At 31.9% G+C, this 24,464-nt stretch overlaps 3 protein-coding genes across 3 annotated transcripts; 1 reads left to right on the top strand and 2 right to left on the bottom strand.

The window, feature by feature from the left end:
• Nucleotides 1-72: 72 nt before the first annotated feature.
• HELRODRAFT_108202 (hypothetical protein) lies at nucleotides 73-9,510 on the top strand (the record flags this gene model as incomplete). Its single annotated transcript, XM_009030996.1, has 17 exons — nucleotides 73-284; nucleotides 645-736; nucleotides 1,011-1,191; nucleotides 1,411-1,532; nucleotides 1,700-1,772; nucleotides 1,860-1,977; nucleotides 2,501-2,595; nucleotides 2,831-2,915; nucleotides 3,004-3,107; nucleotides 3,699-3,764; nucleotides 6,240-6,290; nucleotides 6,657-6,739; nucleotides 6,861-6,895; nucleotides 7,072-7,127; nucleotides 7,243-7,287; nucleotides 7,953-8,068; nucleotides 9,369-9,510. The coding sequence occupies exons 1-17, from the start codon at nucleotides 123-125 to the stop codon at nucleotides 9,508-9,510; spliced, it is 1,626 nt and encodes a 541-aa protein (XP_009029244.1). The 5' UTR covers nucleotides 73-122.
• Nucleotides 9,511-11,750: 2,240 nt separating this feature from the next.
• On the bottom strand, nucleotides 11,751-14,418 carry HELRODRAFT_108199 (hypothetical protein). The gene is made up of 6 exons (XM_009030995.1): nucleotides 14,176-14,418; nucleotides 13,232-13,423; nucleotides 12,837-12,989; nucleotides 12,641-12,742; nucleotides 12,456-12,516; nucleotides 11,751-11,913 (listed from the first exon to the last, which is right to left on the bottom strand). The coding sequence occupies exons 2-5, from the start codon at nucleotides 13,331-13,333 to the stop codon at nucleotides 12,481-12,483; spliced, it is 393 nt and encodes a 130-aa protein (XP_009029243.1). The 5' UTR covers nucleotides 13,334-13,423; nucleotides 14,176-14,418; the 3' UTR covers nucleotides 11,751-11,913; nucleotides 12,456-12,480.
• Nucleotides 14,419-14,815: 397 nt separating this feature from the next.
• HELRODRAFT_165111 (hypothetical protein) lies at nucleotides 14,816-17,448 on the bottom strand (the record flags this gene model as incomplete). Its single annotated transcript, XM_009030994.1, has 6 exons — nucleotides 14,816-15,135; nucleotides 15,335-15,419; nucleotides 16,104-16,310; nucleotides 16,497-16,571; nucleotides 16,751-16,785; nucleotides 17,043-17,448. The coding sequence occupies 6 exons, from the start codon at nucleotides 17,446-17,448 to the stop codon at nucleotides 14,816-14,818; spliced, it is 1,128 nt and encodes a 375-aa protein (XP_009029242.1).
• Between the last annotated feature and the right edge of the window lie 7,016 nt (nucleotides 17,449-24,464).

Genomic DNA, 24,464 nt, shown 5'->3' with positions numbered 1-24,464 from the left:
TAAATTCAAGTTGTGTTTGACAGAGTGCGGACGTGTGTTGGTAATGTTTGAATTGGTTACGTTAGCGTATTAATTATATTACTGAAAAAAAATTAGTTAAATAAAATCTGGCAGAAGGTAAGATGTTAACTGTCACACAAGTGCTGTCAGGTGCATTCACGGCATATATATTCTATTCAGTATGGTCACTTTACGTGATGTATGCACCATCGAGCTGTCAGCAGTCCTCTGAAACCTACTGCCTGGCATCCTACCTGGAAAGAAACCCACTCCTTCCCTTACAGGTAATTTATTCGTTATTAATTATGTTGTTATCATGTTCAACAGTATCAAATGTTGTTGAACAGCCATTTTTTAGTTTGTACTTTTGATCCATTAGGAAAGGGATAATGATTATGAATCAATATTTCATAATCATTTGATAAATATTCTTTAGAAAACACAGTTCTGAGTTTTAAGATCTTTCATTATGATTATATTTTGAAAAGATTTTAAGAATTTTTGTAACTATTATCAAGTCAATCTTTATTTACCTCATCAATTTGAAAGGAAATAAAGGAAAAGCCATGATAAAGCTCATGAGCTTATAATTAAATTATTAACTTGATACATCATATATATTAAAAATAAACTTTAAATATTAGCTAACAGTCCACACATCTACAAATGAAAGGTTCTCAAAATCAACAAAAATATGGACCAGTAAAAGTTTTTATGCTGATGATGAATTTGAAGAGTTAGTGTTTTATTTCCATGCCATCATCTTTTTTGGTTACTTTAATTAAATTCAACTGTTGTTTTCATTAAAAATCTCAGTTGATACAGTATTTGAAATGTTCTACATCCATGAATTTATTTACATGTATATATATATATATATATATATATATATATATATATATATATATATATATATATCAATATTCTAATGTGCATGTATGAACTCAGTTACATCTATTACCATTGAAATGTTCCCTCATTCAACTTCATTCATCTCATCCCTCATTCAGATTGGTGGAAGTCAACGTTCCTAGTATAACTCGCCACAATGGAAGTTTGTATGCGATGGTGCTGCTCAATGAGCTGACCAGTGACAGCTTGAAGGACTGGACAATGAAGCAAATTTGCAGGTTGACTACTTTTGCTGTTCCTCAGGCATCAACGTTCAACTTGATTGGGAACAGTACTGAGGTGAGTTCAACTCTTTTTTTTATTTCTTTGTCTATTTTCATTAAATGATAGAAAAAAGTGATGATGATAATGATGATGATGATGATGATGATGGCGATGATGATGAATAGATGAATGATGTAGTGAGATGGAAATGACAACCATATGTGGGGCATTCTTGAAGATTTGTATATTTGATCTTTTAAAACTATCACTTATTGAATGTAAATTTCAAACTAGACAAAGAATATTTCAAAAGTTCCAGAAACACATTGGAATTCCAAGCTGCTGATAAATATTGTTAATGACAAAATATCTCTGAACCGTTACAACCTGCCTGCCGAGATTGCAAGTTACATGATGTCAGTTCCTTAGAGCTCATTATTTTATATCAAGTTGAACGTAACTAGTGTAAAGAATGTATCATTTTGAAATGGAATTAATACTGTTGCCAAATTGACTTTAAACTATGCTATGGCTTTCAATTTTTCATCTGAAGTTAATTGAATGTTAATAAACTTATTTGAAGGTTGTATAATAACAAGGAGTACCTACCCATTCTGTTCATTGACGAAATGGCCATCAGATTGAAAGATCTCGTGGTCAGACATCATTTTTTGTTAGATTTTTTTAAGTTTCATAAATTTAGTTTTCAGTTTTATACTTGTCAATATTTTACTTATTGGCAGCCACTGAATGCCTCATCGAGTCAGATGCCGTTGAGAATTATATACAAGCCGATGAGCATTGGCAAGTTGAGACTCTGGGTGAACATGAAGCATTCACTTTTGTTCTTCAACCAGCTAGGTCTGCTTGTCATCATCATTCTCACTCTCTTCATCATTCACTTACCACATCACTCTATGGTGACATGGTCACTCATTCATTAGATCACTCACTAATTAGATTACTCACTAATTAATGATTTTCGCATGATATTATTTCAATCATTATTGCTATTTAATTTCTTGTTATTATGATTTTGTTTAATGCAAAAATTCGTTTTTATTATCATTTGACAACTTTTAAATAGATTATGGATATATTTATAAATAAGTGAATAGATCACAAATTTTATTGACTTACCAAAATTCTGACTATTTCTTCATTTCTTTTCACACTCATTCTGCTACAAATTGAACTTTTTTTCAAAAACATATAGCGATAATGTCCAACTTTCAAGGTTTTTGAAAAACTAATTAAAATTTTTAACTAAATAATGATAAATAATGTTTTTAAACATTTATTATTGGCGTATCAGTCAGTAACAATACTTTAAATGTTGTTGTTTAAATATTTTAAATGCTGATATAACATATCACGACGTCAGGATTCTCAGAGAAGGACATAGATGAAGTGAAAAACATCTTCGTCGACACCAACCTCTACCTACTGCTGCTCACCTTCTTTGTGTCTGCATTCCATGTTTGTAACTCATGTCCATTCACATTATATTCATTTCATCTCATCAATGGTCCATGTATATTTTTATATGTATGTATGTATGTATATATATATATATATATATATATATATGTGTGTGTGTGTGTGTGTGTGTGTGTGTGTGTGTGTGTGTGTGTGTGTTAAACATAATTTTATAAATACGTATGTACACGTAATTGCATGCATCTAAAGCCATGGATATCTCCAATTGTTTCAGTTATTATTTGACTTCCTGGCATTCAAGAATGACATAAACTTTTGGAGGAACAGAAAAGACATGGTTGGACTTTCATCCAGGACAAGTCATTTCTTTCTTATCTTTATTCATTCCAACTCATTTAAATTGTTGGCTTATTGTTAATTAATCAATTGTTTGTTTGTTTGTTTTAGTGCTGTGGAGGTGTTTTAGCACCTTCATAATCTTCTTCTACCTCCTCGACCAACAGACCAGTCTGCTGGTACTTGGACCTTCAGGCATTGGACTCATCATTGAAGTACTCTCACTCGTTCATTCATTCATACATACATACAGTCGTTCATACATTCTATAATTCATTCGATCATTCATTCATTCATCCATCCATTCAATCATTCGTTTGTTCATTCATCCTTCGATTTAATCATTTTTTGTTCGTTTGTTTGTTCATTCGTTTGTTCATTCATCCTGTCTGTCGATCAATCGTTCATTTATTTCGTGCTCTCATTCATTCGTTGTAGTCTTACCATTATGATCGTTATTCACCGTATGACTATTATAATTTCATTCTGTATGCCATCTTACATGACTGATTGATGACGGGATTGTTTTACTGTTATCATCATTGATCGTAACATTGCTGTTGATATTAAACATTTTGTTGTTAACATTTTCAATCATGTGTTGTATAAACTGTTGTTACTCTTGTTATTATTTTATTTATTTATTTATTTATTATTATTATTACTATATTGCTGTTGTTGTCATTAATCGTTCATGTTTATTGCGTGGTTACTTGTTAAGAATTTGCCCCATGTTAATGATTTGGTTAACGTTTATAACAGTAAGTTATTTAGTGGTGAGCATCATCCCAATGTTTCACCTTTAGGTATGGAAGACTACAAAAGCATTCAAAATTAAGGTAAAGTGGAACTCATATATTCCAACATTAGAGGTGATCATTTGTGTGTGTGTGTGTGTGTATATATATTATTTATGGTCTTTATATATATATATATATATATATATATATATATATATATATATATATATATATATATATATATATATATATATATATATATATATATATGTTGGTAATAGACCATAATTTTTACAATATTCTATAAATTCTACCGAATGTTTGGCGTTAATATGTTTGTAGTTCGTTTTTTAGATTTTTTTCACTAAAGTTTTTTGGTGAACGTTTAGTTTATTAAAATTCAAAATAAACTTATTTTTCGAATTCATGCTGCAAATAAGGCCATATTTCGATTCCGAATGAATCATCGTCAGTGCTCCTTGCTGTATATAAAGGGAAATGTTATTGACTTTGTCAAGATTAACTTTGACGTTGTAAAAATTAACTTTGGTGTTGTAAAATTGAACTTTGATGCGAATTAGGTGTCAGGTTTCTTAATTGGCTGGTCATCTTCTCAGGTTTCTTAATTAGGAAACCTGACACCTAATTCGCATCAAAGTTCACATATTTTCGACAACAGCGGTAAACATTGGATGCACTTCTTACTTTCCATAGGTTTTGAGGTAGAAGATAAGAGCTTTTCTTGATTTTGTGAAAACTTTTAGGCAGATTACTAAGACTTGTATCTGAATCACCATTTATTAATGAAAGTAATACTTTTTCTAGCATTTTAGATTGGATGTTATCAGTATCACTCTTTTGGCGGTTAATTGCTGATGCATAGTTCCGAGCTAACTTTTTTTTAAATTTTTTGCCTGATTGCGATCAATACCACTGAATACCATGTTTTGTTTAACGTTAACTAAATATTAAAAAAAAAAATAAACGGATTTTCAAAAAAAAAATTATATATGTATTTCTCGCCAAAAACTGGTTTTTAGAATAAATGACATAATTTAAATACCAAAATCAGCCTGTGCTTGTTAAATTCCGTCTGTTAAATAAAACAAATTCCATCAATGTCAACTTTGACGCTCCACCCATCAAAGGTCCGATTCTAGACATTACTGTAAAGGAGCTTACAGAAGCTCTGAAAGCTATGAAGGATGGAAAGGCAGCAGGTCCCTCTGGACTCACAAATGACATTATCAAAGCATCTGGTACTGCATGCATCCAAACGTTACTACAACTTTGCCGTGAAATCTGGAGAAATTGCTCAATGCCGACTGAATGGAACTATAGCATGACAGTTTTGCTATAAAAAGGCAAAGGTGATCCATTGAACTGTTCATCATATCGGGGTATACGTCTGTTAGAACACTCCCTGAAAATTGTCGAGAAAATCATTGAGAGAAGATTAACGTCGTGCATCACAATCGGAAATTATCAATTTGGTTTCCTATCGGGGAAATCAACAATTGATGCAATTCACATCCTTCGGCAACTGCAAGAGAAGTACCTCGCAAAGCATCAACAACTATCACACATTTTCGTAGACCTTGAAAAAGCATTTGATCGAGTTCCCCGTGAAGCAATCAGGTTGAGTCTACGTCGACAACTCATTCCAGAATATCTTGTTTGACCTGTGATGGAAATGTATCGAATACTAAGACTCTCGTCAGCACAGCGGTTTGAAACACAGATGAATTCGATATCGGCGTTGGAGTTTACCAAGGCTTTATTCTCAGTCCACTGTTATTTATAACTGTGATGGAAGAAATCACAAAGCCGATACGCACTGGTGACATTTAGAATCTAATATATGTTGATGATATTGTTTTAACAGCCACGTCTGAGCAGAATGCAGCACAGATGTTTGAAGATTGGAACACCAGACTGGCCGATCATGGATTCAAAGTCAACATCAGCAAACCAAAGCATTGAACACTGGTGAACCAATTTGATCCACAGCTACTGGACGATGGCCCTGTTCAGTTTGTAAAGCTGGTGTAGGTAACAATTCAATCAAGTGTCAGCAACGTCCTACCTCGAGAGAACTGGGCCTCTGGACGCTAAACGATGATTGATTGATTGAAAATCAGCCTGTGTTTCACCAAATACCAAGCGACGACCAAGATACCATAGCAACAAAGCGTTGTTTTTTTTAAATGTGACGGCACGTTGTTTTAGATAAACGCTTTTTGAATGGTCATATTTCCATTTTCAACTTCATTGGCTTTGCGCGGGCTCTTCCACTCGAAATAATTCTATAATATTTTAGATGGTTCATTATGATTTAATATAATTTCGCTATTAGAATTCATTTACTACAAAAAATTTTTTTGACCCACCCTAATATATATATGTATATATATATATATATATATATACCATGTGTTATGATGTTTGTTGTGATTATGTATGTTGTTTTCGTTACGATTTTGGAAGTCTTCACCATGCATATGCCTGAAATTGTTGCTAACAAGACTTTTTTGCTATTTTAAAATATGACCTATTCAATTGATTTTTTAATATTTTTGTTTAAAAATATTAATTAATTGATTTAAGTTTGGTCATTCTAAAAAGAACGAAGAGGAGACTGAAGCCTTTGATGCACAGGTGTGTCCGTCATTGTTCCATTCATTCATTCATCTCACTTTTGTTTCATTAATTGGTAATTTATTTGAAACTCTTGTTCAGTCCAACGACCATTATCACTATTATATTACTTTTTAATTTTATAAAGTCAAATTAAACATTTTTTATACATTATATAATTAGCTTTCCTTACTATTGTTATTGTTGTTTAACTATATCACCATTATTATTTTTGTTGTTTATCGTTGTTGTCGTTATTAATTACTGTAGGCCTGGTTTACACTTACTGTCAATGTGTTCCTTTAAGTTGGTGTTATTATTGTTGGTGATTGTTGGTTTGATGGGAGCAAATAACAAACAAACGAACAAACGATGTTATTGTTGAAGGCGATGAAGTGGCTGTCCTACCTTCTCTATCCTCTCGTGCTCTGTGGGGCTGTCTACTCATTGCTCTACACGCCACATAAGAGGTTCTGATCTTTGCAGCAGTTACTTTCTTTTGCAGATGAAATCAATTCGGTGTTGATAGTTTATATGAAATTCATTATATAACATTGAATACTATTTAATCTTGACGCATGGTACAAACAGTTGGTACTCATGGACCATTGAAAGCATGGCCAACGGTTGGTTTAACTATTTCTTCTATTGATTAATAGATGTAAGTTTTATATGACTAAGTTATCTATTACCTTCACCTGTTTAGTTAAAGGTTTATAGTTTATCGTGTATAGTTTCTTGACTCTCAGCGATAAAAATAATATTAATTAAAAATAATATGATAATAAAAATATATTTATAGGGGTGTATGCATTTGGATTCATCTTTATGTTACCGCAGTTGTTTATAAATTACAAGGTTGGGTTTATTAAGCTAGTTATTTTTATTAATTAGTTTTTTATTTATTATATTTTCATTATTATATCGTTTTCTTGTTTTATAATATTTAACATTTCTGCATTATAAAATTCAGTTAAAATCCGTGGCTCATCTACCATGGAAGGCATTCACTTACAAGGTGCGTGTGCATTGAATTGAATGCTTATATTTGATAGATAGATAAGATATTGGCTCTGTTGCTAACAAGTTAAAATTAATGAGTTAATTTAAGAGTATTTCATTACATGTTACGAATATGATGTAGAATCTAATTGCTTAACTAGATTAAAAATAAAAATGAGTGTTTCATAAAAACATGTTTTTATTTTGGATATAATTACACGTTTTACTTTTTTGAGTTTAGATGCGGTGGACGCAAAAAATGAACGTTAACTGAAACAATGTTTGATGGCATTGCTAGTTTTATTTGCGCTGTGTTGTTGGTCACTGGATGAAGAATATTTAAAAAAAATTATCTAATTCATGGTTGTGATTTTGTGTGATTGATTTTGCATTACTTAGTAGCCGCTGTTTTTTGGCAATTACAATTATTTTTTAACTTAACAAAACGATAATAGCAGGGCGGTTTTAGTACAGGAATCTCATTAGATTGGTTCTTTCTTATTAGTGCTAATTTTTGTATTCTGTCGGTAATCACCCACAAAATGCCATCAATTTATACAGTCACTTAGTTATGCAACTGACAGTGCTTGGTGTACGGTATTTCTGATTCATTAAAATTTATGACCGTGTGTCGGAGTAAATAAGGAGATGACAACTGTAATCATTTAATTTTTTCTCCAGGCATTCAACACTTTTATTGATGACGTTTTTGCTTTCATCATCACAATGCCGACCACTCATCGATTAGCTTGCTTTCGTGATGATGTGGTGTTTGTGATCTATCTCTACCAGCGATGGTCGGTTCAAAAATTGAAATTTCTATTATTTCATTGTCTAAATAATAAATTTTTATGTCCCAACCTGTTTTTAACAACCAGTTTTTTAAATAAGTAGTTAAGAAAATGGTAGAAAATGTTTTTTATATTAAGAATTACTTTGAAACGCACTCACAATTTATTAAAAAATTAATTAGAAAGTGGTCCACATGGAGTTTTTACATTTATTTTACTTTTAAATCTTTTATAATTTGTTACTGCTAAAAATTTGACGAACCTTAAAATTGGAAGTGGCATGCTTTTAGTAGGACAAAAGTCGTGTGAAGCAGGCAAAGATAAAGCATTAGGTAGAAATCAGTAAATTGTCATGGCGAAGGTGCAGGTTTGATTTTTTGTCATGCACTATTAGAAAGAATGGTAATATGGAGGTTTATTTATTTTTGGTATAAGAAACAGCAAAATGAGTTTAAGAAACAGTTTTTGGGGAAAAGGATTTTTATATTATTCGAGGACGTGTGGAGTGAGGGAGGTGATGGAGTTTTGAAGAGTGGAAAAATAACTTAAAAAAATACTGAAAATGTACTTCAATACCAGTTTTCAAAGAATCTCTAAATCGGAAAATAAACACTGCGAGAAGCCGCATGCTGTTTGGATGCCAAAGTTGAACCAGACCAGGCCTATAGAAAACATAAGAAAAGTAGAGAGAAAAAGTGCAAATAATAATAACTCAAATTGAGCTATTTTTAAGGACGAATTTGACAAGGAGAAAACAAAGAAATTTTTTGGGCAGATGATCTGTTGAACGCGGATAAAATCAATAACTGATATAGTTCAAACTTATAAAAAAAAGCTGTCGAAGTTGAAAAAGTGAACTTTCAAAGTTAAAAAATGTAAAAGGTCTATTACACTATTCCTGGGTTCAGATGAATCAATAACACACAATAACAGCGTATATGAATACGAGCTAACCGACGATACACGAAGCATGTAATGGGCGGGTATATTTTTGTTATATTCGACCCCGTCACTGCACGCACCGCAAAATAGCACAAGGCGACCTTAACAAAAAGCAAAATATTCACATAAGTATATAAGCGGGGCGGTAAATTTATTTTCCGATTTCAAAATACTTATGAAAATTTCTTGGTGTTATCATCGTTATCGTGATATTGCCCCTTGATCTTTGGTGTAGGTTTTACGATAATGTAAAATATTGTTTTATAAAAGTTTTGACTTGAGATTTTCATTAAACTTTAAATCACGATATCATCGTGTCACAAAATCTACTGTTATAATAAATTTAAAAATTGTTTCTTCCTAGGCTGTACCCAGTTGATAAAAAACGAGTGAATGAATTTGGTCAGTCGTTCGACGGCGACACTGCGGCTGAAACGAAATCGCCGACTAAGGAATCAAATGACAATCCACCAAGAAACGCGAAAAGAATTAAAAAAGAAAACTAAATATTAAAAACGAATTAATTATTTGTCGGTGAAATTACATTGTCATTTAATTCTCCTTTGTAATGTTCTTGTAAAATACGTTGAATTATATGTTAGGCTATCTGTTTCAACTGATGTTCGTTGAGCATTAATTTATTACTTTTACTTTTATTTGTTCTTATTTATTTATAATTTTAAATGTTGTGCCGGTTCCTTGCTAAATGAAAATTTTCAGTTTAAACGTGTCATTCACGCCGCAATTAAATGCTCGAAATCTCTTTTGGAACATGCATTAACATGAACTACCTCTTCAGTTAAACTTTAGGCCACGACATCACATTTGTCATTTTCCTTTGCTGCCAAGTGTTTGAGCCGCCTATTATACGAACACAGACTTGATTTGGCATGCCTTTGTGATAAGTTACTCTCTATGAATTGTTGCAATGAGCAAACATCGTTACAAGATCACATGTCAACATTTTAATAAAAATTTTATGAGCCTAGCCCGGCTTCTTGTTCAGCCTTACTTCAGTTAAAACAGCATCAGTCCAATACGCTTTCTTCTGTAGGTTCCAAACATCCCAACTCTGTCTAAGGTAAAAATGCTGACGAAAGACCAGGTTTGAAATGTTTATTTGCAACTGAACACATTAAAATATATACATTTGAACAGTACAGGAAGTACACTTAATAACAAACATGCGGTTGGTACATGACAATTGGGCGCTACTTTCTATAACTAAGAAATAAATAAAGTATTAATAATTATAACTGATTATGCATGTGAATCAGAGGTGGGCAAACTTTTTTACCGAGGGCTACATCAAAAAAAGTGGTGGGTTTTGGAGGGCCGCATAAGTTATAAAAAAAACTCCATATTTTCACATTATTTTCAAAAAACAAATTATATGCAATTACTAGCTATTTTTTTTTATCAATTTCTTTAGATATGAAACCTAACCAGCTAGTTGTTAAAGCCATCAAATTGCATTAATTCAGCACTGACTTTCCAAACATATTCAAGCAAAATCTGTTAGTTCAAAAAAGCATTAAACCTCAAATAATGGAAGAAGTTTAAATTTTTTTAAATAAACTCAGACAAGGAAAAATCAATAAAATGACAGAAGTACAATAATCTTTGTTCAAACTTTTTCTAAATTCAGGTTTCCAATTAAATATTTGAATCAAAATGTAAAAAAAACAGCACAGTCGGTAGTAGCGAGGTGTCTCGCACTGCTATTACGCGATGCTATGGTTCGAGTACTGTCCACTGAAACTCAAAGACCTTCATACACTTATGATGTGGTGTGGCGCGAGCATACACATGTATGTGCATCGTGTGGCGTGGATAGTACAGCCTTTGTGTCACGAAGGTTTTAATTACAAGTATAAAATGCCAAACGCAGAGCTGCATCATAAATGAAAAAATACAACAAAATTTTGCACAAACGTTCGCGGGCCACAAAAATGACCTGGCGGGCCGCATGCGATGTTCATTAAGCGGCAGTCTGCTCACCTCTGATATCAACAAGTAATCCAAATTATGCGCCATCTTCGTTATCGTTATATTAGCATTTGATCAAACAATCCGGGATTATATTACACTTTTCGAAAACATACAAAGCAAATTTTAAAAAGTTCCAGATCATGATTGTATTGTCTCAAACCTTTTTATAACTCTTAATTTAGTGAGTGCGGTTTCAGCAAATGTACAAACAGTTGAAAAACTTCCAGCCCGTGCATCCAAACATTTGAAATCTTGCTTTTTAGCGGTCACATTTTTACGAGCTGGGTTGTTTCATCAATGATCATATGACAAACAGGCGAGTTTGCATGGATCCATGACAGTTTCACGATCACACCAGCCAAACAATTATTAAATTGATACAGATACAATTTATTTAAGTTATGTATATATGAAAATCATATGAACAATAATAAATATACTTGTATTGTATGGTTTGTAGTGATAATTTCAATCATATCATACCTAAATTTGCATGATCATATGTATGTATATATATACGCAAATAAATAAATTTGAATGCAATCTAAATAATATCTAAACTCAAATAATTATAAATGCCATATATATATATACACGCACACACACACAACCCGAGATAGATACAACTACAAATGAACATAACTATGCATGTGCATGTAGTGCAACAATCCAAGCACTTATAAGCTGGTGGCTTGAAAAACAATTAATGAAATTAAATATGCATTGAATTTAAAATTGAAATATCAAAATCGTAAAAAATAAATTTAAAAAATTTTCATTTGTCCTCAGAACAGAACATATAAAAAATAAGTTTCATAATAATGTTATAATCAGAAATAGTCCAGTTGTTTGCGTTATTTGATGAAGATTTTTTACACAGTTGCCAGACTTATTCGTCATCCTGTTAACATAATGAACTGTATAAAAATAATCAACCCTCATTATTAGAAAAAAAAAATCAATAAGCAAAAGTGAATAACATCTGACTTGCAGATTCAACCTAGTCCAAATTTATTTGAACCATGCAATTTTGACAAATGCGAAAAAATGGTGGTGTTGGATATTGCGCATAAATGCTCATTGAACATTTTATGCATTGGATCACAAAATTTTGATATGACACCAGTCTCTCGTTCATAAGAATGACGAAGCAAGCAGACGAGCAAAAAGGGACGTAACAGTAGAAACAAATTTATAATTTTGAAAAATTAAAAAATTAGTATAACTGAAGTCTGAAGTAGCATGAATGTCGGGAAAACATTTTGTATCAAACCAGTAGAATCAGAGGGGAACAACAAAAAATAAGATATTGAATTTTTTGTTGAAAATTAATGACCTCATTTGATCAGATTACAAGGTGTGGATCAGAATCCTAATGCAAGACTTGTTTGGAGTTATTAATTGTCAATGATAATAAAAGTGCTTACAACATACATTGTGAACATTTTTAAAAGTTTACTTTTGTTGCATTATCTTTGTGCATCTTATGTGGAGCTCTCAGTCAGCAAACATATTTCCAGCTGATGTGTCATTGTGTTAAGAACCATATGTTATAAATTTGAAACTGAAACAAAAATTCACAATGATGATTATCAATAAAAATGAACAAGACGACAAATGAGGTTCCCTAAAAAAAAAGGATACAACTCTGAGCCCCCTCTCTATGGGGTCCACCAGCAACAGGCCCCGAGGTATGTACACCGAGTTGTTCTGCTCTTGAATGTAGCGATTTATTTTCTTTAAAACCTTCCAATTTTAAATGTCATTTTTAATAATTATATCCATGAAAGCATTTATTAATGTACTCATTAGGCTAAATGATTAAGATGAATCAAATTACTTTTTCATAGTGTGTGTCCATGCAGAGAAAGACGAGGTATGCAGTCAGGCAGGCCAAACAATTCTCACAGTAAGTTTTGGCACTCAATGCTTCAGCCTCGGCATACATGTTGTTTAGTTCATTTATCGTCGATTCAAAGGAATTTCTATCGATCTGTATAATCAAAGGTAGCATAGTTTCACAGGAAGAACAGAATTTTGTTGTATGAGTGGATATTATCAATAAAGAGCAGTGCAATGCATTATTGTTCTGGCAAAGACTGGCATGGTTATACAATTAGTTGCATGATGTACATTCATTTTATTCATTCAAATTTATTATGGCATTAATATATTTCTTAATTTATTAACAATATTTTAATAAAGAACAAAAAATAATCTATTAATATTTGCAACCTTTCCTTCCAGTTCTTGTGGATATTTTGTTTGAAACTTGACAGCAGTGCCATCGCAATAATCTCTCTGAACAAAAATCTTCACACATTGTGTCGAAGTCATGATTAGATTTCTATGGACTGACTATAATGAAGCAAAGATGTGTGTGTGCGTGTGTGCACTCTCTGCACCTCAATGAAATTTTCTGGTTGACTTAATAGATTTGAAAAAATATTTAATTATAAATGACAGCTAACATAATATAATAAATACATCATCAAATACAAAAAATGTACACATCAGAGTTTCTTCTCAAAATAAAAATGTAAAAATATTATTTTTTGTGATATTAACTCAAACTTAATATTTAGATGGATTTAATTTGCGGATCACTTTAAAAATTACAATTAATCATATTTAGTTTTAACAGGGGAAACTCATATATAATAAATATTTTTCCATTTACCAGTATAAGTTGGCTCATAAAGTGGAGAATTCAGGTTTATATTTTTGAAAAAAAAATTTAGATTTAGAGTTTTTAGTTAAACACTTGGAATTAGTACATGTGTTCAATTTCAGTTCAACGTTAAAAAAAATTTTTTAATCTGTTGCTGGCATTGATTAAATTAATTAAAGTAACAAGTGATTGATCACTGAGTTTTTTGGGGTTGATCTTGATTTAATTTTAAATTAAATATCTCTTAAAAGTTTAATTTTAATTTACTCATTTATTTATCATTTAACTTTTTAATTTATTTATCATTTATTTTTAAACTTAAAAAAGTTAAACTATATTTTAATTAATTTAATTAAATTCATTAAATTATTGGAAACAAATAAAATAATAAATCAATAAAATAATAAATAAATTATAATTAATAACAATTTCCTTCTGCTCTATTCTCTCTTCACTAAAGAACTAAACTAGCTTCCATCTATTCTAATCTAATGTAATGTAATTCTACCTATCCCAGTTGCAAGAAACTAATTGGGTATCTGCCAAAGCAAGCTGAACTGACAAAAACATGAAAAGTTGTCAACAAGCATTTAAAAAAAAATAATAATCGAATTATCAGCGCTCGTTAATTTTAATTATTTTTAATCAAATTAAGATTAACAATTTTTTAAATCATATTTTGAGTCGAAAAGACCAAACTGTTGATTGACTTTGTTAATTTAGTATTTTAAGAATTAAAAATCTACAAAACTCCTAAAATTATAATTAATGTTTTTGTTACCAAAAATTACAAATTGAAGTAAGCAACAATTTTCAATGGTAGGAGTATTAAATTTATAAATTAATTTTCAAAAATAAATATTTAGAAATTAATTGATAAAAACATTCAATCATAGAATTTAAGAACTGAAAGTGTTTTATCGTATTTTTTTATTTTAAACTTTGATGGAGCAGCATTGACGCCACACATTTATACTTTGGACGGGGAGCCTCCAAATGGCATATGAATAATGACCATTGAGTGACACGCAAAAGCTAAAAATAGGATACAATCATGCCAGCGTTATTAGTCTAAGTTTTAGTTCAAGTTCCATAGTTCAATTCCTTTTAATAAAGTTCCACGTATTAAGCAAGGTTTGCTTGATTTTTTATTTGGTTGGCGAATGTTGCGAGCCGCGAATGGCTTCATAAGGCGGTGGTAAATCGTCGAAAGCAGTACTTGGTAGTGTGTTGGGGACGGTAGCAGGTAACGTTGGTGGTAATGGTGATGATGGCTGGACTATGAGACCAGTCTGCAGATTTGTGAAGGTCAGAGGTTGTTGAATAAGGCGATGTTGTTGGCACTGTTGGTTGCGGTAATGGTAGTATTGTATGCGGCGATAATTCTCTTGTGCCCGACCGACCAAGGTTGTTGCTTGTGGCAGACATGATTCAGGGTAACTTCTGGTTCGACCTGTATCGTAAGCATCTTGAAAAATTTAAGTGGTTAATTATTACTATTATAATGTACGTTGCTTGTCGAGAAAAACTGAGAAAAAATATGATTCAAGTGTTAATCAAAAGTTGATGACATCGTTGAAAAGTTTCTTATTGCAACAAGTTCGAAGACTTCAAAATTATTTGATTTTTTTCATTTTACTTATATAACAAACCGAAAGGAAACTTACCAGTGATTTCGATGGATACCATACCTTCGTTGCGGTCATTATTGAAACCTCTAAAAATTGCCCGGAAGTCTTCGTCCACTGTTGTCTGTTGATGATGACGGCGGTAGTAATGACGAATTATGATTATGAAATAGGATTTATATTTTTTAACAATTGTTTTTTGTTGTTGTTTTTGTTGATATCGGGTAGTGGCCAACACCAAAATTGTTTACTTATTATATTAACATTATTAGTTATATTAATATTATGCGTTAATATTAATAGTTCCCTCACTAAAGTTCTTCCATATTGAATTATATTTCATTATTTTGAACAGAAGCCAAAAACACACCTTCAAACTTCATGCTTGGAAACAAACCTCATGTGTGAAAAAAACTTCGTTCATGGATACAAAATTCATTTATGGATACATAAAACTCATGTATCAATACAACCCTCATGTATAAATGGATACAATCCTCGTGTATGGATACAATCTTCGCGTATGGATACAATTCTTGTGTATGGATACACCTCATGTATGGATACAATCCTCGTGTATGGATGGATACAATCCTCGTGTATAAATACATACTACAAGCCAATTGAATACATTAACACATGTCGGCATTTGCTCTTTGTTTTTAATGTAATTTGACAAAAAGCAGGGATGCTGACGAATCGTTCCATATCGTAGCTACAGTTAAACTTTGTACCACAGAGGCTGAACATCCATGAAGCACACAGAAACAACCTACACACAAAATTGTTTGCACGAACAAAAACTAACTGTCTGGACAGCGAACATCAGCGAGAGTATGACCCCGATAACAGAGGTTAAAAATTCTAGAAGCACCAGAGCCATCATCAGGACAGTATCAATCGGATCGGGATGAAGAGAGGAAGAGGAAGAAGAGAAAAATGGTGGTGATGATGATGATGATGATGGCGTTGGTTGCATCGGTTGACCAGGTGGAAGAAAATTCAAACCAGCCAGCTGTCGGTTCAAGCAATGTTTACTGCATTACATCATGTTAAAAATTTGTGATCAACTTCATAATCATCGGCATCAGCCAACATTCTTCATCACTATTGCCTACATTTTCATCACCATCACCTATATTATCTTCATGATCATCTCTCCTATATTTTCATCATAATCATCACTACCAACAGCACCGACCAGGATAAGTTTCTGGAAAAAGACGATGAGTGAGAGGACGCCACTGAGGAAGCAGGCCATGGCGTAGAGGAGGGCCTGTTTGTTCGTGCAGGGCATAAACAAATTAAATTATTATCATCCATTTCAATCAAAAATTAGGAAATTGAATTATTAATTTTTATTAAAATTATTTCCGTCTGCGTCAGATTACAAAGCACAAATGGTTTGAGATAAAACAGAACATCAATGACAAACTAATAAATCATGAAACTCACCATGTGCTTCTCATTTTTCTTCATCAGTACCAAACCTGACACAAAAGACGTCAGCAGGAACTTTGCGCGTGATTTATTAAGTGAATATACATTTTGAATATTTTATATTGAATGAGCAATAATTCTGATGTTCTAAATTCATTTGTTTATAAGAGTATTTATTAATTTTTATGTATAATTAAATTTTTATGTATTTTTAAAGCATAATTTTTACATATTTTACGTTATGAAATTAAAAAGATGTGGTTCGTCGTAAATTATGGAAGCAAAAGAATGTAACTAACGTAAAAACCTGGCCAAATATCGGACGATCTCTCGAGATCAGCCATGTGCTTGAGCTTGCTTGCACCGAACGTACTCAGCCTGCCACTACTTGTGCTGGCGTTGTACACAGCGGTGCTCACGTTCGTGTAATCATTTGAATAATCATTGTTCTGACCAACGCTACTTCGAAAGTGAGAAGTGGTCGAAGAGGGTAGACTTTGATGGTAATTCCAGAGACTGTGGTTTTTCAGATAATTACTTAGGCTTCCTTTTGATACTTTCTGCGCCATGTGTATTGCAAATACTAAGTAAACACTGCCAATCGAAAAGTGAATAACGCCACTCATCAGTAAATCTTTTCTTCTCACTACTTGTCTCAAGCCGCCAAAAAAACTTGGCACGTTGAACAAACGCGTCGATCTTAGAGGAGGCATCTCGGAATTTTAAGTTTTGTATTCAACTCGCCAGTTTTGTACGTTAAGCGTGCACGATACCCACTTGCTCCCTGATGTTTTCAATTCAAAGTTTTGCTCCTTTTAAATGTATAAAATTTTTTACACTTTTTACAAAATTTTCATAGAATATGAACTTTAGACTGAAAAAGTGAATGTAGAATTCCGAGCACTGTATGGACGGATTAGCTTTCACTCGCAAATGCTCAAACGACGCAATGTTTGTGAGCGTGTATTATATAAAAGTTTTAAAGATTTTTTTAGTGTTTACAAATAAATGCCTAATGCGTCACCGTATGTTCATTTCAAAATTATCGACGAACTCGATAATAAGATGGAAAATTTAATTTGTCCGAGTAACGCGATGAAACGCCACCTAACAGTTTATCAATAAACTAAATTTGCTTGCAAAATAAAATAATTAATCAACATTGAGTTGACTAATGCAGCATGCGCTTACACAACTTGTTAATTGTGGTCAAAAACGTGTGCGCATTTCCATGAGATGCATGCAAGCTACCTCACATACAACAATCCTTACATGAGTACATTAAGAGTAAATCTTTATATTATTATTCTACACACATATATACAGAAAACAATATATATACTATAATAATATGAACTGTAAAGATGAAGTGACTGTCAAAACCGACTTAAGTCGATAGGCAGCTTATTCCAAATACCTGGAGCTGTGGCCTATGAAATGAGATTCAGTAGCAGAGACTTTCGAGAAATTTGCTGACGACCCACGGAGTAATTTAGTGTGTTTGATAAGACAAGACATAAGGTTATTTGACCTCTTTCAACATATATATTAATATAAACAAATAAATATATATATAAACATCTTGTGCTATATGTACATATAGGGGAGTGACACCTCAGAAACCATAAGGTATAAATCGTACGATGTATCGATCAGTCCAATTTTTGAAAATCACTATTTTTAGACATTAAACTATTTGCCAGCCTTTTTGTTGTCACAGGATTGGTTTATTTTATAAAGAAATCTATTTATATTTGTATGATTATTTTCTAAAAAAACAGCTTAGCAAATTTGATTTTGAAATGAATGAAGAACAAGCTTCCATGAACATTAAAAAAATAACAGGAAAAATATGCAAAGACTATTAAATTTGACAGACTCAAAAAATCCAATGATAACAACACAAAATTATTTTAAACATAAAATTAAAAAATGCAAAACGTTTCTTGTAAAAACTAATTCCTGGCACCACCATAGTCACTGAATCTTGTTCAGCTTCATGTGCTCCAACTGATTCAAAAGTGATGAATGTAGCAACTTCAATTCTTCCTACGGAAATAAAAGCCATTAATAAATTAATCCATATCCATTTATATAAAGTATAACTGTATCAACGAATTCACCAAACAGAAATTAATAGTTCATTTGATTATCATGTTTTAAGCGATTACTGTTGGCCCGGTAAATACATCTGTTAAATCATACTAAATTATTCTAATTTGAACCCAGGGCTTAGAATCTAGATATTTTATGGAAATACAATGTAAAGTTAAACGAAAGCAAATTAAAAATGTTTTCACCGGTGAACAATTATAAAATCAACAACGACATTAAAATAGTCACAATTAGAAAGGAATTAAATTCAAATTTAAATAAACAAATGTGAGTTATTGCATTTTTAATGCTTGTTTCATAAAATTACTGACTGACGTTAGCAATGTAATAATGTGAACGAGAGTGCAGTTTTCAGCAGAGAACTATCAATATTTTACTGCAGACATTTGAAAAGGGGTCAGCGAGCTTAAGTTTTCAATCAAAATGTTTGAAACAAGAATTATTTATCTATCTAGGTAAAGCGCAACACAAAAATCACTAAAAAACTTGCACCATAATCGGTTGATAAATCAATTAATTTTTGGCATATTAACATTAGCATATTTTTGTACATTTAAACTATATTTTACGGCCATTCATTCGTCACTTCACACAAGTAAGCTGCAAATGCATTTGCAATATTGACTACTAATATTACACTATCTTCTAATAACGTACAAAACAATTACGTTTTCAGTCATGAGCTTTCCATATTCATTCATCATTGAACTATTCATTGGTGCTTCTTTGTCCCCTTGTCCTATTTGTCCAAGCAATTCAACTCTATATGGTTTTTAAAATATTATAACAATATAATATGAGATGAACAATATATTGTAAAAGAAATTTTAAAAAGCGGTAATTATAATTATATATTTTGGTAAATTTTTTGGTAAACGTTCACCAAAAAACTTTAGTGAGAAAAATCGAAAAAACGAACTACAAACATATTAACGCCAAACATTCGGTAGAATTTATAGAATATATATATATATATATATATATATATATATATGATCATCGTAAATCATTTCAAGTTTTTTGGGTTCAAAACAAAAATTTTTATTTATATCATGCATGATAGAACAATAAAGCTTTTTTCGGTATTTCTATACTATCTTCGGTGTTAAAATTGATATGTTGTGTATGCGCCCAGATGCGTGTGTGTCGCTACTCTACTTTGTGGATTCATTGTTTGTTAAAAGTGAATACTTAACCTTATTTAATTAGTTTTACAATCTTCAACTTCGTTTAATATAACACTTTAACGTGTTTTCGTTATCGATAATTCCTCTGTTTCTAAATTTATTAGTGGGAAGAATTCCAATTGCCCGTTGTTGAATATTTATTATCGGATGTCTTTGTTCTATGAGTATTGATTCGGCTAGTCGTAAATTATAATGGTTAACATTGTAATGTAAGATTTGTCTAGCAATTCTAGTTTTGTGTTTCTCTTTCATGTGATTTTTTATAGGGCTAGTTTGTACGTGCATCATCGTCATACGAATAAATTCAGATTTATGGTGCCCACACTCACCAATATTACATTTGAACAAATATATTAGATGGCTATGATCCATTATCGATCCCGGTTTACTAGTGCAGTTGTTTTTCATCACAAGAGATGACGACACAATATGTTCTATAAGTATTGATTCGGCTAGTCGTAAACTATTATATAATGGTTGTTAGTGTAATGTAAGATTTCAGCATTGTGGTCCATGATTTGAACTCAAGAAACTTGAAAATTATTTACGATCAATCGTTAGAAAAATTATTACGATCTTTAACTTTGAGCACTATGATTCTTTTACGAGTCACCATTATCAATGTTTCTAAATTGATTAGTGGGAAGGATTTCAAGTGTTGTCATTAAGTCGGTGAAAGTGCTAGTACGGTGCTAATAAGTGAAAGTGTTTAGGTTTTTGCGCAATGACCTGATTCGAATATTGTCCGTCTGAAGCTTAATGACTATCATAACGCCGTGCGCGTACGTGTGTGTGTGTACATAGTGTAGTGCTGATGCTGAAGGCTTTGTGGCACCTACAAAAACATCCTTAACAACAACAACAACCTGAGTAAAACATCTTTAACCACCACCCAACAAAAACATCAACTAACTTTCTTTGATGGAGTTGTGTCATTTCAATTTGCATCCTTTTATAGTGATTCAGCAACTGTTTATAAATATATTTGTATAATATTAATATTTGAATATTCTGTAATTGCATAATGTATAAAAGGTTTTTGGTGGGCAACGTTGAATTCGTGCTGTAAAATAAAAGTAAAATACAAAAGTAACTGGACCGTAAATAGTGATAATAATATTAATTTCAATTTATAAAAACAGTTATATTCACTAGCATGGTAATTGAACTTCATTGCAAAAATAATAAAAAAGTTAGTTTTTCAATTTTGTGAAGATGTTCAATCAATCTGTTTTTCATGATAATTACACCTTTTTCTTTATTTCTGGATTTTTTGCAAAGGTAAAAAAATCAGGTCATCCCATTTATTACTCAACTTTCTTTTCTTATATCCTTACAATTCTGAGAATCAGAAAGCTTCGTGACAAATTTTCAATGATAACATTACACAAACCCATTGCAGTCTTACAAAAGCTTAACATACAATAACATTCAAATCATGCCACTGATATATAATTTAGTAGTTAAGAACATTATTCAGTGAAAGAACATTATTTGGTAAAATAATTTAAAATGAATATTTTATAACAAGACGACAGTTTGAAATGCAGCAATCCAGCTAAATCAATTAATAAAATGTATTGTAATAATCAGAAGCAGACCTGTGGGACACGATCAACATTATAGTTTTTCTTTCAAAACCACAATATGAATTAAATATGCACTTTGATGCATGAAATATTAGATGTGCATTAAATGGTTTAATAGATCTTGAAACGACCTGGTTGAAATAGTCAATAACTGAGCATTTGCAATTAAAGAGAGAGAAAGAGAGAAAGAGAGAGAGAGGAGAAAAGAGAGAGGGGGAGAGAGAGTGTGAGAGTGAGAAAAATAAATGATGAAGAAAAACCTAAGCTCATTATAATTTAAAAAGTATTAACCTGACAGTACTGTTGATAAATTTCCATTGATTCAAGACTGGTTGTGCACGGTTGAATTGGCTGTGCTCAAAAGAGGGTTGATGAAGAAATTCAATAAAAAATTAAGAATACAATGGAACAACCAATAAACAGGAAAACCAACAAACAAACAGATAATTGAATCACCACCTTAAAAAACATAAATTAATAAAGTGGTTATTCATTTAATTAATTAATTAACTAGCTAATGAGTTAATAAGGTATTCATAATGGAATTCATAATTCACATTCATAAGGTATTCAAATTCATAATAAGGTATTAATAAGATCCTTCAATCAGCAAAGTTGAACTTTCCATCAACGAGTGAATCAATTAAGAAGCATAAAAATAACGAACTAACCTTTAAGTGGACAGGAAATTTGTAGTTCAGCGTTGAGTTAAAGTCTTCCCCTGAAAAACTTGCCTGAACTTGAAAATAATTTTGTAAATATAAACATATTTCAGCAGCGAACTCGATGGTTGAAATAAAAAGTTAAAAGGCATAGCGACTAATTTAGTTGTATCATCTACAAAAAACCACATCCCAGTCAACTGGATATGATTATAACCAGCTACTTTTTCGTTCTTTCAGATAATAGATCTTCACACATAACACTGAAAGATTATAGTGAATTAATTCAAATGACGAACCTGGATCGAAAGCAGCTGACGGCTGTTGGAATTGGTAAGAAGCATTTTTTGCACCGCTACTTCCAACACCAATATTACTATTATTGCTACTACTACCAACAATATTACTAATACCGCCACTAATGTTACTACTGCTACTACTATTACAATCGGCAGCTATGCTCCTAGCAGCCACAGGTGAAGCAATAGAAGCGGATGCACCCGAAGCAATGTTGCTGACTTGGGATGAGAAGGTGTTAGCGTCATGAGTTGCTTTACCGTTAACAAGATTGCTGTTATTTACATTGTTGTTGCTGCTGCTGATGATGTTGTTGTTGATGATGTTGTTGTTGTTGATGATGCTGCTGTTGTTGTTGATGCTGTTGTTGTTGTTGATGCTGTTGCTGTTGATGCTGTTGTTGTTGATGATGTTGTTGTTGTTGATGCTGTTGTTGTTGCTGTTGTTGTTGTTGTTGATGCTGTTGTTGACAATACTGTTGTTGTTGACGCTGTTGTTGTTGCTTTGTGTGGTAGTTGTTGATGTTGTTGAAGCGATTGACGATGCATCTGTCAATACCTGTTACAAGTTGAATATTGCAACAATGCAGTTTGAAAAAGTTACTATTAACAAAATGTGAAAAATTTGAAAAGCGAGACATGAATTATTTAATTTCGTTTAATAGCTCCTCTAACCTTGATGGAATCTTCTACACTGAGATCATTATCAGGAGTCTCTCTTATAACAAGAAGATCATTACTATCACTATTTACATCATCCTTATCATCGTCGTCATCATTGTCGTTATTAACATCATCATCGTCATCATCGTTAGCACATTTCTTGTTATTCACATTAACGTTGCACTGAACATTATAATTGTTATTGGTGTTATTGGTGTTATTGATGTTATTGTTGTTATTGGTGACGTTGATCTTATCGGAGTTTTTGATTTTTTCGTTCAGCAAGCCCATGAGCAGGAAATCATCAACTGACTTCAGGTTGCTCTGCCCGTTCGTCCTGTGACTCATCTGGTTGTCGATGGAGGACATCGTCTCCATGACCACGTCGTTGTCCTCATCTTCGTCGTCGTAGTTGCGAACTGAATGGACGGCAGTGATCCATCAATGATAATAATTACAAAATCAACAACAAACGCAGAAATTGCAACGATGCAACGAATTAAGCAACAACAACAACAACAGTTGAAATAATGTTTGTGTTAAGGATATTAACTCGAACAACAGAACTGACGAGTGGGAAAGAGAAATAAATCTAACAAGCATGATCAATTGTGTACTGTATGGGCTCCTCTGCTGGGGGGAAGAACTGTTGTGAAGAGTATTTCAACTATCCTCAATCAATATTTTATTAGAATCATCACTTTGTTTTCATGCAGTATGTTAAACAAGTGAAGCACAGCAAGAGTGGTATCTAGGCCCAATCATTTTCATGAAAAAAAACTTAATCATTTTTATAAAAAAATTTTTTTAATAAAAATGTTGTTGTCGAAAAGCTGATCCAACCAAAAAATGAAAAAAAACTGAATGTGCAAACTTTCGTTAAGAACTCAATTTAATAAATTAATTAACTAACTAACTGAATAATTGTTTAATTAACTAGTTAATTAATTAATTAAATAATTAATTGATTAGTTAATTAACTAAGTAATTAAAAAGTTTTCATTTTTTTAAACAATTTAACCCAAAAAACTTGAATAATTTTCCAACTTCCTCAAGTAACTAAAAATTTTTGTTATTTTCATCCTGTGACATGATCAACGAAAGTGATCATGTGACACGTCCAACTACTTTGCAAATGAGGAGAGCCAACAACAAAACAGCAGCAATCACTATAAACTAATGCGATAAGGAAACTAACGCTGATCCTCTAGAGTCAC

The sequence above is a fragment of the Helobdella robusta genome (assembly GCF_000326865.2).
Source record: "Helobdella robusta unplaced genomic scaffold HELROscaffold_7, whole genome shotgun sequence".
Lineage (NCBI taxonomy): Eukaryota > Metazoa > Annelida > Clitellata > Rhynchobdellida > Glossiphoniidae > Helobdella > Helobdella robusta.
This window is presented reverse-complemented; position numbering and strand designations above follow the sequence as displayed.

Bases quoted from the DNA above. Each gene is read 5' to 3' on its own strand.
- HELRODRAFT_108199 (XM_009030995.1), bottom strand. From the start codon at position 13,333: ATGACTTCGACACAATGTGTGAAGATTTTTGTTCAGAGAGATTATTGC. The intron at 12,990-13,231 runs GTTGCAAATATT...TTGATTATACAG, and splicing joins CACAAGAACTGGAAGGAAAG to ATCGATAGAAATTCCTTTGA. The intron at 12,743-12,836 runs GTAATTTGATTC...TAAAATTGGAAG, and splicing joins TGGACACACACTATGAAAAA to GTTTTAAAGAAAATAAATCG.